The sequence below is a fragment of the Pongo abelii genome, chromosome 2 (genome assembly GCF_028885655.2).
Source record: "Pongo abelii isolate AG06213 chromosome 2, NHGRI_mPonAbe1-v2.0_pri, whole genome shotgun sequence".
Classification (NCBI taxonomy): domain Eukaryota; kingdom Metazoa; phylum Chordata; class Mammalia; order Primates; family Hominidae; genus Pongo; species Pongo abelii.
The window spans coordinates 169,978,477-169,991,699 of record NC_085928.1 but is presented as its reverse complement, the minus strand read 5'-3'; the positions used below and the strand labels follow the sequence as shown (position 1 = coordinate 169,991,699).

The following is a 13,223-nucleotide window of genomic DNA, read 5'->3' as shown; positions in this document are numbered from 1 at the left end:
GCGTGCTTTTGACTATTATGATGACTGTTATCTTATTTTGAAACAAGATGACAGTGAACAGTGTAAGAGAGCTATAGTCCACTGGATTGTTCCCGACTCAACTAATATGAGTTATGCACAAGATTGCAGTGGCTGAGGTGCTGTCCAAAACCCACATGTGAAAGTAAGCCTGGAACTGAGGATTAATCTTTTTATTTTCCTGCAAATTATCATCAGTGTATATATTTTATGTCTTTAGTTTATACCACTGTTTTCAGCAGCAATTTATTTAGTTATCATCTACCACTTAAATAAAATATTACTTTAAAAATAACTTGCATAAATATTGATTGAATTATAAAACTTAAATGACTGTCAACTTTTCCTGAGACTCAGATGGCAAAAGGCATTTTGTCAGACTTCTTAGCCTCAATTTTTTTCATAAGATTTTTAATTTGCTATAGTAATAATGTAAAGATACCAGTTTTTAATTTTATAAACTCAGTATAGACTTATGAAAATGGTCAAAATAATGGGACCACTTACATTGTGGGAAAGTTCATTCACTTGAATTACAGGATGATTTCAAAAATATTTTTCTTTTATTTTTTTTGAGTCTTGCTCTGTCACCCAGGCCGGAATGCAGTGGCGCGATCTCAGCTCACTGCGACTTCCACCTCCCAGGTTCAAGCGATTCTCCTGCCTCAGCCTCCCGAGTAGCTGGGGTTACAGGCATGTACCACCATGCCCAGCTAATTTTTGTATTTTTAGCAGAGACAGGGTTTCACCATGTTGGCCAGGCTAGTCTTGAACTCCTGACCTCAAGTGATCCTCCCACCTTGGCCTCCCAAAGTGCTGGGATTACAGGCATGAACCACTGTGCCCAGCCTCAAAAATATTTTCAATGAATATTTACCACATATGTACTCTGTATTACTCACCAAAGAGAAATGTCTCCCTTCAATAAGTGTATTGGCTAGTGGAGAAAAAAGACTCATAACAATTGTACTGTAAGGAGTGCTGTAATAATAGTATATATATAAATGGTATGAAGCATAGATAAGATAATAGTCATTTATTTCTACAAGAGGAGCTGGTCAGGGAGAAGAGGCCATGTTTGATCTGGGCCCTGAAGTATATAAGTAGGAATTTGCAAGATGGATGAGGTAGAAAATGGTATTTCATATTGTGGAATAAACAGAGGGAAGAGCCATTTGTCTTATCCCCAACTCCAGAACTCTACTACTCATGGAGTCTGACACAAACAATGTTAATAATCTGTTTTATTTCTCATTATAGGGCACTGGAATTGGCTGTAAAATACAAAACACATGTTGATACAGTTCTTGCTTACCGTCAAAAGTTTTTGGAGACATTTGGTAAACAGGAAACTAATAAACGATACTTGCATTATGCAGAAGGTGTAAGTATTTCACAATTTTGTATAATAATACATATGCTTTATATGTCATATTCATCCTAATGAGACAAAATGTGAATGATTCAAATTTTGAATCTTTTAACCTCTAAAAGAATTACTTTTTGCCTTATGACATCTTATTTTGACTGTAATTATAGTACTAAATTTTTCTCTGGAATCTTGCAGGCATATTTTGATTAACTCAAGTCTGTCTTCATAATATTCCATTTGTGCTAAGGTTGGGTGCTATTTGATATTTTTAGATAAATAATATAGAAGAGTGGAATAAAAGCTTCTAACTCTTAAATTTTACCTGCTACCAGCTGCCTCTTCTGCTGCAGGGGAAATATACATGCACTGAGGCCACTGACCAGAAAATGCATAGTTGGTCACTTTGTAGAATTCTGGAAAGCTGGGTTGCACCTCCTAGAAGTGCCTAGCCTAGGTAGATTTCACTACCTAGAACCAAAGAAGACTCAGCCTTTGCCTCCCAGGCTCCTACCACAATCTCAGATTTTATTACTCTAATTAGAAGAAAGTCATTCTGGGATGCAGTGGTGCATGCCTGTAGTCCCAGCTACTTGGGAGGCTGAGGCAGGAGGATTGCTTGAGCCCAAGAATTCAAGGCCAGCCTGGGCAACATAGCAAGACCCCACCTCTAAATAAACAAATAAAAATAAAAAGAAGGAAGTAATTCCAGTATAGATCAGCCCACAGGGAGACCCAGAATGAGTTTGCCCCATTGCCTAGAGCGTAACTGAGTATAGCCACTTACCCAGATTCTTTTAGGCTTAGACAGCAGAAACAGAGCTCATGTCACTAGCCATATAGATCCAAGAGGCTTGACTCCTAAGAGCTGTGATTACAAGACAGGGCTGACCTTTCTTTCAGCTCTGTGAACCACTTTCTTTAGCCTTTTATTCATTCATTTATTCAAAAAATGTATGATATCTCACTCTGGCCTAGACACTATGCTGGGGTTAAAATCAGATACAGCCTCTTATGTCTCTGTGGAGCTTATAGATTATGTGGGAACACGCCTTCTTGGTATAGAATAAAATGGAATGTTCTGATTGATCATAGGGGCAGACTGGGTTAGAGGAGCCTTAGGAAGAGGAGAGAAGATAGAGAGAAGGCACCCACAATTTCTATTAAAGCCAACATTATCTACTTATTGTATTTAGAATACGTAGTGTCTTGATCTACATTTTTGCACTTCAGAACAATTTTCATGTTAGTGAGGCCTTTGAGACCATTCTGAGAGTTTAGCAGTGCAACTGCAACATCTGGATCCAGGATAGCTACAAGTTGTGGGTTTCATGGTAGAAAGGAGACATGTTTTATAGAAGCTCCACAAACCTTTTTTTGATTTCATTTGGAATCTGCTTAGTACTGAAGTGAATCCTGGGAGTTTGGGCATACTCTACTATTAGGACAAACACAGCATCCCTGGGATCTCTGGGGCTACACTCTGATTCATAATATATGACAGCAGCCACCACCAAAACAGTGCTAAGCAGCCCAAAGAACTGTGACACAAAGGTCAGGTAATCTGATCTGTGTGTCACCGTTTTGAATATACGACCATATGTTAAAACTGAGCACCCACCTTGTTTATTGTATAATTTTAAAGCAGATTAAGCTACTCTGCTTTTTCCTCCTCATCATCAATATTTTTTCAATATTCACATTTGATACTTTTGAGAACATAGGAAATATAGTTCTGATCAGGTGTGGTGGCTCAAGCCTATAATCCCAACACTTTGGGAGGCTAAGGCAGGAGGATCACTTGAGCCCAGGAGTTTGAGACCAGCTTAGGCAACATAGTGAGATCCTACCTGTACAAAAAATTAAAAAATTAGCTGGACATGGTGGCTCATGCTTGTAGTCCCAGCTACTTGGGAGAGGTAGGAGGATCACCTGAGCCTGGGAGGTCAAGGCTGAAGTGAGTTGAGATCATGTCACTGCACTCCAGCCTAGGTGACAGAGTGAGATCCTGTCAGAATGAAAGAGAAGAGAAAAAGAGAAAGAGAGAAGGAAGGAAGGAAGGGAGGGAGGGAGGGAGGGGGGGAGGAGAAAGAAAAGAAAGTCCTTACTATAAAGAAAATTATATTTTAGATAGCAAAAACTTAACATCCTTATCATCTTTTTCATTATACATATATTCAACTGTTACCAAAATATAATACTTTAATCATAAGAATACCAGAACAACATGGCTTTCTTAGGTATTTTAGGGTTTTTTTTTCATCCAGAAACTATATAGGTTACTTTGACTCCCTATGGTACTATGTTCTCGTTTCCTACTTTTCTTCATAAATGTCATTTGGAGTTAACTAAAAATCATAAAGCAGTATTTTATGATGAAAATTATTTTTTTCTTAAAAATTTCCCACCAATGAAATGAAATGTAACCCTGGGAAAATAGCTCTTGGGGATATCTGCATTACTTGCTGACCTTTTGGTTTCATTTAAGTCTATAATCTAATCATAATATATCATCCATATTTATCTTTGCCAGACTTATGATTATATAAATGCTTTATTTCAGAACTAAGAGTTAAATAGAAATGGGTCTTTTAAAAATAACATTGATAAATTTCTTCTAGATATCTGGTGATTTTGGTGGGCTCACAATGCATACCATCTGGAAATTTATAAATGAATGGAATCTACCATAAGGGAAGAAGTGAGAAGTTTGATAGACACTTAGTTTATGAGCCCTGAAATGTTATTTAGCCATTTCTAATTTAAAATATGGCAATCTGGGATTCTTACAAGGAGTACTGTTTTCCAAGAACCCTGATATTTAGAGTCATTGTACTTGGTCTACAATAGTGTTCTGTAAATATTTATAAAACAAATTGTAAATCTAGCAAATAAAATCCACTCAAAGAATACATTTATTATATTAAATATATACTCTGCACAGGAAGAATAGTAGATCTAGGAAATACTTCAAACATTTGCTAGGAAAAAGAAAAAGAGTGAAAGAAATCAAACTCACGAGCAGGATTTCAGAAAGTTTAAAATTTTGAAGATCTGAGTCAACACTCTACCTAGGACAAACCACTTTAGGCTTAGCTACTACCGAAAAGCTGCTTTACAGGTTTTAAGTTTGGAGGAATTGTTAATAAAGAGGAGTTGTTAGCTGATTACTGATTGCTGGGTAATTATTTACCTTTTATTCATTCAGTATTTATTGAGTGCCTCCTGTAGACAATGTTTTCTCCTTAGTGCTTGGGATATAATAGTAAACGTGACAGACACTGGCCCTGGCTTTATGAAGTTTATATTCAAATGGAGGTGACAGTTATCTAGGTAATTGTTCATTTCAATTGTGATAATTGCCTTGAAGGAGATATAGGTGGTGCTATAAGACTTTATGAAGGGGGGTCCTGACCTATGGTGAGGCAATCAGCAGAGACTGTTCTAGCAAAGAATATGATATTTGAACTCAGCTTTAGAGGATGAATAGTAGAAGCTCACTGCAGGGTAGAGGTTGGGTGGGAGATGAGAATAACATGTTCCAGGAGAGGGAAGGCTTTGAAGTAGGAAAGAGTGAAAGCAATGGAGGGATTGACTTTAGGGTTTCATAGGGCAAATTAAATAAGAGAAGCCATTGGAGGGCAATAACATGATCACTTTTTCCTTTTAAAATCCTGATTCTGCAAGGCGCGGTGGCTCACGCCCGTAATCCCAGCACTTTGGGAGGCCGAGATGGGAGGATCACTTGAGTCTAAGAGTTTGGAGACCAGCCTGGGCAACATGGTTAAACTCTGTCTCTACCAAAAAAAAAAAAAAAAAAAAAAAAAAATGGTGACATGCACCTGTAATTCCAGCTACTCTGGAAGCTTAGGTGGGAGAATCACTTGAGCCCCGGAGGCAGAGGTTGCAGTTAGCTGAGGTCGCACCACTGCACTCCAACCTGGGCCACAGAGTGAGACTCCACCTCAAAAAATAAAATAAAATCCTGATCGCTGGCCAGGCACAGTGTCTCATTCCTGTAATCCCAACACTTTGGGAGGCTGAGGTGGGAGGATTGCTTGAGTTTAAGAGTTCAGCAACCAGCCTGGGCAACATGGCGAAATCTTGTCTCTACCAAAAAAAAAAAAAAAATTAACTGGGCATGGTGGCATGCACCTGTAGTTCCAGCTACTCTGGAAGCTTAGGTGGGAGAATCACTTGAGCCTAGGAGACAGAGGTTGCAGTGAGCCGAGGTCACGCCACTGCACTCCAACCTGGGCAACAGAGCAAGACTCCATCTCCCAAAAAATAAAATAAAATCCTGATTCCTGGCTATGTGCAGTGGCTCAAGCCTGTAATCCCAACACTTTCGGGGGCTGAGGTGGGAGGATCACTTGAGCCCAGGAGTTCAAGACCAGCCTGGGCAATATAGTGAGATGTTGTCTCTATTAAAAATAAATAGGCTGGACGCAGTGGCTCACGCCTGTAATCCCAGCACTTTGGGAGGCCGAGGCGGGCAGATCACCAGTTCAGGAGATCGAGACCATCCTAACACAGTGAAACTCCGTCTCTAGTAAAAATACAAAAAATTAGCAGGCATGGTGGGATGCACCTGTAGTCCCAGCTACTCGGGAGGCTGAGGCAGGAGAATTGCTTGAACCTGGGATTTGGAGGTTGCAGTGAGCTGAGATCACGCCACTGCACTCCAGCATGGGCAACAGAGTGAGACTCCGTCCCCACAAAAAATAAAATAAAAATGAAGAAATACATAATCAATAAAATAAAATCCTGATTCCTAAAAATAAAAGGAAACAACAGTTTTTACAAAATTATCTTAAGATTTTGCCAGTCAGTTGAAGGAGATGCTAATAAGAGCAAACGTACGAGTTATTGAATGAATGAGGAAGAATCCCGAGTGACTGCTCTGGACCCTGGGTGGTTGGAATACTGGTTGGGAAGTCATTGAAAGGTCTTAATACCAGGATAAGAGAATAGACTTCGTAATGAAGGCAATGAGAAGACTTGGAGATTTGTAATCAAGAGAATGACTTGAAAGATAATGTCAGACGTGAAAGATAGCTTAGAGGTGAGCGTGGTGACTAGGAGACTAGTTAGGAAGTTACTATAATAATCCCATTAGGAAATGGAAAGGGTACGATTAATGTAAGAAAAATTTTAGAAGTAAAATTAAGAGAACAGTTGTGGCTGGAGGTGAGAGGAGAGGTGGTGAGGTAAGGCAGGGCATTTGAGAATGACTTCAACATTTCTAGTGTGGGCAGCTGATAGATGGGAGTGCCATTAATCGAAAGAATACATAAGAATATACACATTTTGGACCTTTGAGTTTGAATACATGAAAATATACCATTTTGTATGTGTTTAGAGTGTCTATCAGGTGTCCAGAAGGAGGTATCTAGAGGGCAATTAGAAATATAAATATGAACACAAAAGGACATTGACAAGGGAGAAATAAGGGCTAGAAAACTAAATTTATTGCCTTGACCATCTAGGTATAGTTGAAGCTATATGAATTGATATTTCTTAGGGAAAGTGTGAGAAAGCTATGGTTGGACCCTGGTGAATATTAACAGTTAAGAGGTTGTTGAAGGAAACCAAAATATGACACCCCAAAATATGTCTCTTTGACACTTATATTTTTGAGCTAAAGACAAGCTGCAGCAAATGGAAGAGCTCTATTCTCCCCCTTTTCCTCCTAAAGACAAAATATAAATTCTCCTTTACTGGAGACAACTCTTGTCAGCTCAGGGACGACTCCAGAGCAATCTACCAAAAAACCTCACTCCATGGCTGGGCGTGGTAGCTCACCCCTGTAGTCTCAGCACTTTGGGAGACCAAGGCAGGAGGATCATGTAAGCCAAGCCCAGGAGTTCAGGACCAGCCTGGTAACAAAATGAGACCTTGTCTCTACAAAAAATTTAAAAAATTAGCCAGGTGTGGTAGCATACACCTGTGGTCCCAGCAGGAGGTTGAGGCTGCAGTGAGCCATGTTTGGGCCACCGCACACCAGCCTGGGTGACAGAGCAAGACCCTGTCTCAAAAATAGAACAAACCTCACCTGATTAGTTTCTTCCCATATATTTTTTTCCCATGGTTTCCAATCTCTGGAAGCCTAAAACTGCTTTCACTTCTCTAAAAACAGTCTTGTCACATCTTTAAAATTTATTGTTCTTTGTTGAAAATGCTATGTAAGCCAGAGTTCCAAGACACTGTTTTGAGCTACCTCTCATTGAGATTTCTCCTGCTGTGATATATGCTGCACATATTATTGAACCTGCTTGTTTTTCTCTTCTAATCTGTCTCGCCCATCAATAAACTTAACAAGCGTTGAGGAGAAATTATATTTCTTCTCCAACATTGTCTAGGGAGCAGAATATAGGGGGAAAAAAGAGAGAGAAAGAAAGAAGCAGCATTTAGAAAGGAGAGCAGGAGCCAGAAGAGAGTGGGATTATACAGTCTGAGAGGTTTTTCAAAGAGCAGTGGTCAGCAAGGTCCAGAGAAGGCTCTTATTCCAGGGCCATCCATGTACTTCTGCATGTCACCATGCCCTTCTCCAGATATACACATGGGTTCTCACTCATCTCCTTCAGGTCCCCCCCCCTTTTTTTTTTTTGAGACAGGGTCTCACTTTGTTGCCCAGGCTGGAGTGCAGTGGCACAATGACAGCTCACTGTGGCCTCAAAATACCAGACTCAAGCGATCCTCTCACCTGAGCCCTCTAAGTAGATGGGACTAGAGATGAATGCCACCAAGCCCAGCTAAAGTTTTTATTTTTTTGTATAGACAGGGTCTCACTATGTTGCCCAGGCTGGTCTCGAACTCCTGGGTTCAAGCAATCCTCTTGCCTTGGCCTCCCATGAAGTAAACTGATGACATTGCAACCTCCTATTCCATTCCTGGTGCTCACTATCTCCCTTCTCTATTTTCAAAATCTTTACCGCTTCTGGCATACTAGATACATTTTTTGTTTTATTTATTATCTGCCTTTTCCATTTTCATCTGTCTTTGTTTATTATCTCTCTATGAAGACAGTGATTTCTATCTTTTTGTTCACTGGTGAATCCTTGTACCTCAGACAATCCTTGATATGTACTAAGTACTAAATATTTGTTGAATGAAAAATTGAATCATACAGAGAAGGTATATAAGATAAGGACTGAAAACAGCCGATGGTGGTTTTAGTGCAAAGTTCCTAAAGTGTCACAGGATCAGAATTATAGTGGACTGGGAAGAGAATGAGAGTCAGGAATGAGAAGAAGAGGGATGGTAGCTTGTAGGGAGAAGACACAATAGAGAGCCAAGGATGATGAGAGCGAGCCAGTGAAAAGAAGGACATTTAATGTGTGAGGAATAATTGAAGTCAGATGTCCTAGAGGAGTCAAAGAAAATGGAATCAGAGACATATGTTAAGAGGTTGGCCTGAGACGGAAGAGAAAGATAATGATGGGTGTAGATACAGGTAAGTTCATGAATGCAAGGAAGGAAAATAAAGTGAATTCATACCTGATGGCCACTATATTCTCTGTAAAGTAGGAAGCTGATCTTCAGCTGAGAGGAAGAGAAATGTATTAGAGGATGGAGAGCCTTTTGGTATGATTTTGAAATTGCTTCTAGGTGACTAAGAATTGGCTAGCGAGTAGAATGAGGAGTGCCAGATAATATTGGCAGTCCCTATACTAGCAAAAGATGGATTTTAGTGTAGAAATCACTTGACAACTATCAGAGAACATTCTTATCTAAAACCTACTATTAAAAATATTCTAATCCACGAATTAAATTATCTGTAGAACACTTTTTAAAACTAGGTCAATGCCAAAGTGAAAGTGAAACATTTATTTTCAGTAGGACAGCTATTCACTGACACCCTGATTTGTATTATAACAAATAACTAATACAGATATCATCAATTTACTTGCAGCAGAGCAACAGTTGTTCAGCATACTATCAATGTATGGTTTTATTGTGATTGATTTGAGAAATGTATGTAAGTCAATTTAAGGCTGGAAGAAACCCAAAGCATTCATCAAGTTTCGTCTTCTCTATAAGTGTTTTGTTAGACATAGAAATGAGTGCTTTGCCATTTAAAAAATATCAGATTTTGCCCTGATTGAAAAAATGAGTCTTTCAAATAATCTAACATCTGCTTGGCTTTTCAATGAGCTGTCACTTGCATCTTAGCAGAGACATTTGTCTTCTATGAGTAAGAGGAATTCTTTTATTAATTCATCTATTTTATGTATTATACATAAGTATATGGCATTGTTACTTTAAATAAAGGTGAGCCAAAATATTTACAAATTGCTTCACAGCAATTCAGATATGGGATATTGGAATTAAAAAAATACTTAATTTCTTTAACCTCCAGCATAAGATTAAACAGGCATGAAGTCCTATTAAAGTTAAATTAACCCCTCACTTACTTAAGCTACATCTGTTCAAGCAGACTGAGATTACTTCATTCTGCTTTAATACTACTTATTCCATTCAGCTCCCCTAAGCAGAGGTAAAAACCTGTTCACTTTTGGCTCAGACTCAGGGGTTTGGATTTATTTCCTGTAAATCAGAGTTAGTTTAATCTATTACCCAATTTTTTCCATGTCTTGCCTCAGAAAGGATAAACATTCCTAAATTAGTGATCTCCAAACTTTGTTAAGCGGTAGAATGTGCTTTCCTAAAGAAGTTGCTCATAGAACTCAGGGGCAGAGTCTATTCCTAACAAGTCTAATGAACTTAGGAGAGGAATAGGGCTGGGCTAGGGGAGGGGAGACTGCATAACGGATAGAAGGGAAGCAAACAAATAAAAATGTTTGCACTTTGCAGTTATTGTTTTCATGTGTTTCCCAGTCTTGCTTTCCCTTCGCTTTCTCTAACATCTTTTCCTCATTGTCTTAATGACCACCATGTCTTACTTTAAGAGTTGGTGCAAAGGAGCCACTTTCACAGAATATGCTTAGGGGAAGCTAATGAATCCCTGTCTTTCCTCATAACTAGGCTTCCAGTGGGAACTTCAGTATATAAGATGTGAAGCCTATTTGAAAAATGGCTTGGTAACCAGAGTCCAGTCCATTTTTTCCTCGTTTGGAAGACAGCGGTCCATCTCATCCCCTACCTTGTCCCTGAGCACGTGTGCACAATCCTAAGGCTCCATGGGACTGTTTAGATGCACCTTTATAAATAGCTGTGACTAGATTTTGATCTTTTAAATCACAATGAGAGTCTTTGCTTTTTATTATATAATTCTTATTTTTTTGTCTTATTCTTAAAACTACTTTGTGGCTTTTGAGCATTATTTGTTTTTGTTTTTTTGAGACAGGGCCCTTGCCCTGTCACCCAGGCTGGAGTGCAATGGTGCAATCACGGCTCACTGCAGCCTTGAACTTGAGGGCTTAGTTGATTCTCCCACCTCAGCCTCCCTAATAGCTAGGACTACAGGTGTGTGCCACCACACCCAGCTACTTTTTTTATTTTTTGTATTTATTTTCCCATCTCGGAACTTTACCGTGTTGCCCAGGCTGTTGTCAAACTCCTAGACTCAAGGAATCCACCCACCTCAGCCTTCCATAGTATTGGGATTACAGGAGTAAGCCACTATGCCTGGCCAAGCATTATTTCTTCTTCTTAACTTTGATGCTCTCTTTCTCTCTAATCTTTTGGAAGTCACACAGTCTATCTGTTTACTCTTAGTTACTTTGGAGTAAACAAAAATGTCTTATACTATCTAAGTGTATTTCTTCTTTTTTTTTTCTATTGCAGCTCCAAATAGATTGGGAGAAAATCAAAGCCAAAATTGAGATGGAAATTACAAAAGAAAGAGAGCAATCATCAAGCAGCCAATCCAGCAAGAGTATGGGTTTAAAGCCCTAAATGCCATGCTTATCTTTAAGAAGTTTTATCTTTTGAAACACATTCTGATTAACCAAGGGTGAGCATGTTTTGGTTGCTAAAGAAAAAAGCATAATCTTTAAACAAGTATAAGTACTTGCTGTGTATTTAATGTAAAAGTACATTCAGAAAGATGAAACAAAGTAATTGATGTATTTCTATCTTTTATATTTTTAGTCCAATAATTAGCAAAATGTTACTATGTACTTAAGAGATACCTGTGTAGTGTTGATTATATTTCAGTTTTTTGCCCATTACTTCATCCCTAAGTCTTCAGCAAGAACAAATATTAATGTTGATAATAAAACATTGGACTCTTTGAAATGTGTGTTACCATTAATTTCTGTTTGACCTCTAAATTGTAAAATGCCTCCAAAAGTTTATTTATTTATAGAACAAAAATACATGAAGATGGATTTGTACAAATGTATAAAATGCAGCTATTTATACACCAAGTTCATAGCAGCATTACTGGAATAGCAAAAGATGGAAACAACTCAAGTGTCTATCATGAATGGATAAACAAATGTGCTATAATACATACAATGGAATATTATTTAGCCTTAAAAAGGAATGAAATTCTGATACATACTACCTCAGGATAAACCTTGAAAACACTATGCTAAGTGAAATAAGCCAGACACAAAAGGCCAAATATGATGCCACTTTTATGAGGTACCAGCATAGGCAAGTTCACAGAAACAGAAAGGAGAATAGTGGTTGCCAGGGACTGCAGGGAGGAGGAAATGGCGGGTGGGGTTATTGTTTAACGAGTACATAGTTTCTATTTGGGATGAACAAATTCTGGAAATGGATAGCGATGATGGTTGCTCAACATTGTGAATGTTAATGCCACTAAATTTTACCCATAAAAATGGTTAAAATGGTAAATTTTGTTATGTATATTTTATCATAATTTAAAAAATATATCTAGAATGGGCAAGAAGGATTCTCCTCATTCCTCTCTTGACTTGAGAATGATCAGTCAATAGGCCCTGAAGTCTGAATTTGTGAAAATTTCCTTGGGTGATAAACTTGTTTGATTACTCTTAATTTAGTGTATCCCAAAGTTATTACCACATAATCTTTTAAACAATAAAACAAATACCCCTTAGAAAGTCTTCTGCAAACCCATTTCTGAAAATGGTACATTATAGGGTGGGTATAGATGCATAGATAGGGGATTATGTGTGTTATATATATATACACACACACACAAAGGGATAGATTACCTCTCTTAACCCCCATTTTAATTACTATGTCTAGGTTTTTTAAATAAAAATCTTTTCTTTTTAACATGTTTCTTTTCTTTTCCGGAATATTGGAATATTCTGTTCTTGATCCAGATGAAATCTGATTGAGCAGTGTACTTACAAGTTGTACTGTGTATATGTTTCCTATATTGTTATATTTCAATGAGAAGCTTAAAATGTTTAAAAATAAATGGTTAAAAGGGTTTTATGTTATGTATATTTTACCACAATAAATGCAAAAAATAAAAAGTCTGTGTTCTAAACAATTCTATCATATCCTAGAATTCAATCCAATTCTAACACTAACTACCTAGAATTAGAAACAGATCCCACAAGTTAAAGGGCAAGGTTCCCAAAAAGACTGCCTTTATTTATTTATTTATTTATTTGTTTATTTATTTTTTGAGACAGAGTCTGGCTCTGTCACCCAGGCTGGAGTGCAGTGGCCCGATCGCAGCTCACTGCAACCTCCGTCTCCCGGGTTCAAGCAATTCTAGTGCCTCAGCCTCTTAACTAGCTGGGATTACAAGTGCCCACCACCACGCCTGGCTAATTTTTGTATTTTTAGTAGAGACAGGGTTTTACCATGTTGGCCAGGCTGGTCTCAAACTCCTGAATTCCTGACCTCTAGTGATCTGTGCTCCTCGGTCTCCCGAGGTGCTGGGATTACAGGCATGAACCACCGCACCTGCCCCAAGACTGCC

The 13,223-nt window shown here is 38.4% G+C and overlaps 1 protein-coding gene across 5 annotated transcripts in view; it reads left to right on the top strand.

Moving 5' to 3' along the window:
- Nucleotides 1–12,768, top strand: part of IFT80 (intraflagellar transport 80) — a 144,665-nt gene extending 131,897 nt beyond the window's left edge. For all 5 annotated transcript variants that reach the window (XM_054552932.2, XM_024244228.3, XM_063722311.1 and 2 more), the window contains 2 exons: nt 1,279–1,402; nt 11,138–12,768. In XM_054552932.2, coding sequence (XP_054408907.1) covers nt 1,279–1,402; nt 11,138–11,248 — 235 coding nt within the window. In that variant the 3' untranslated portion in view covers nt 11,249–12,768. The remainder of the gene's footprint in view (nt 1–1,278; nt 1,403–11,137) is intronic.
- The last annotated feature ends 455 nt before the right edge of the window (nt 12,769–13,223 follow it).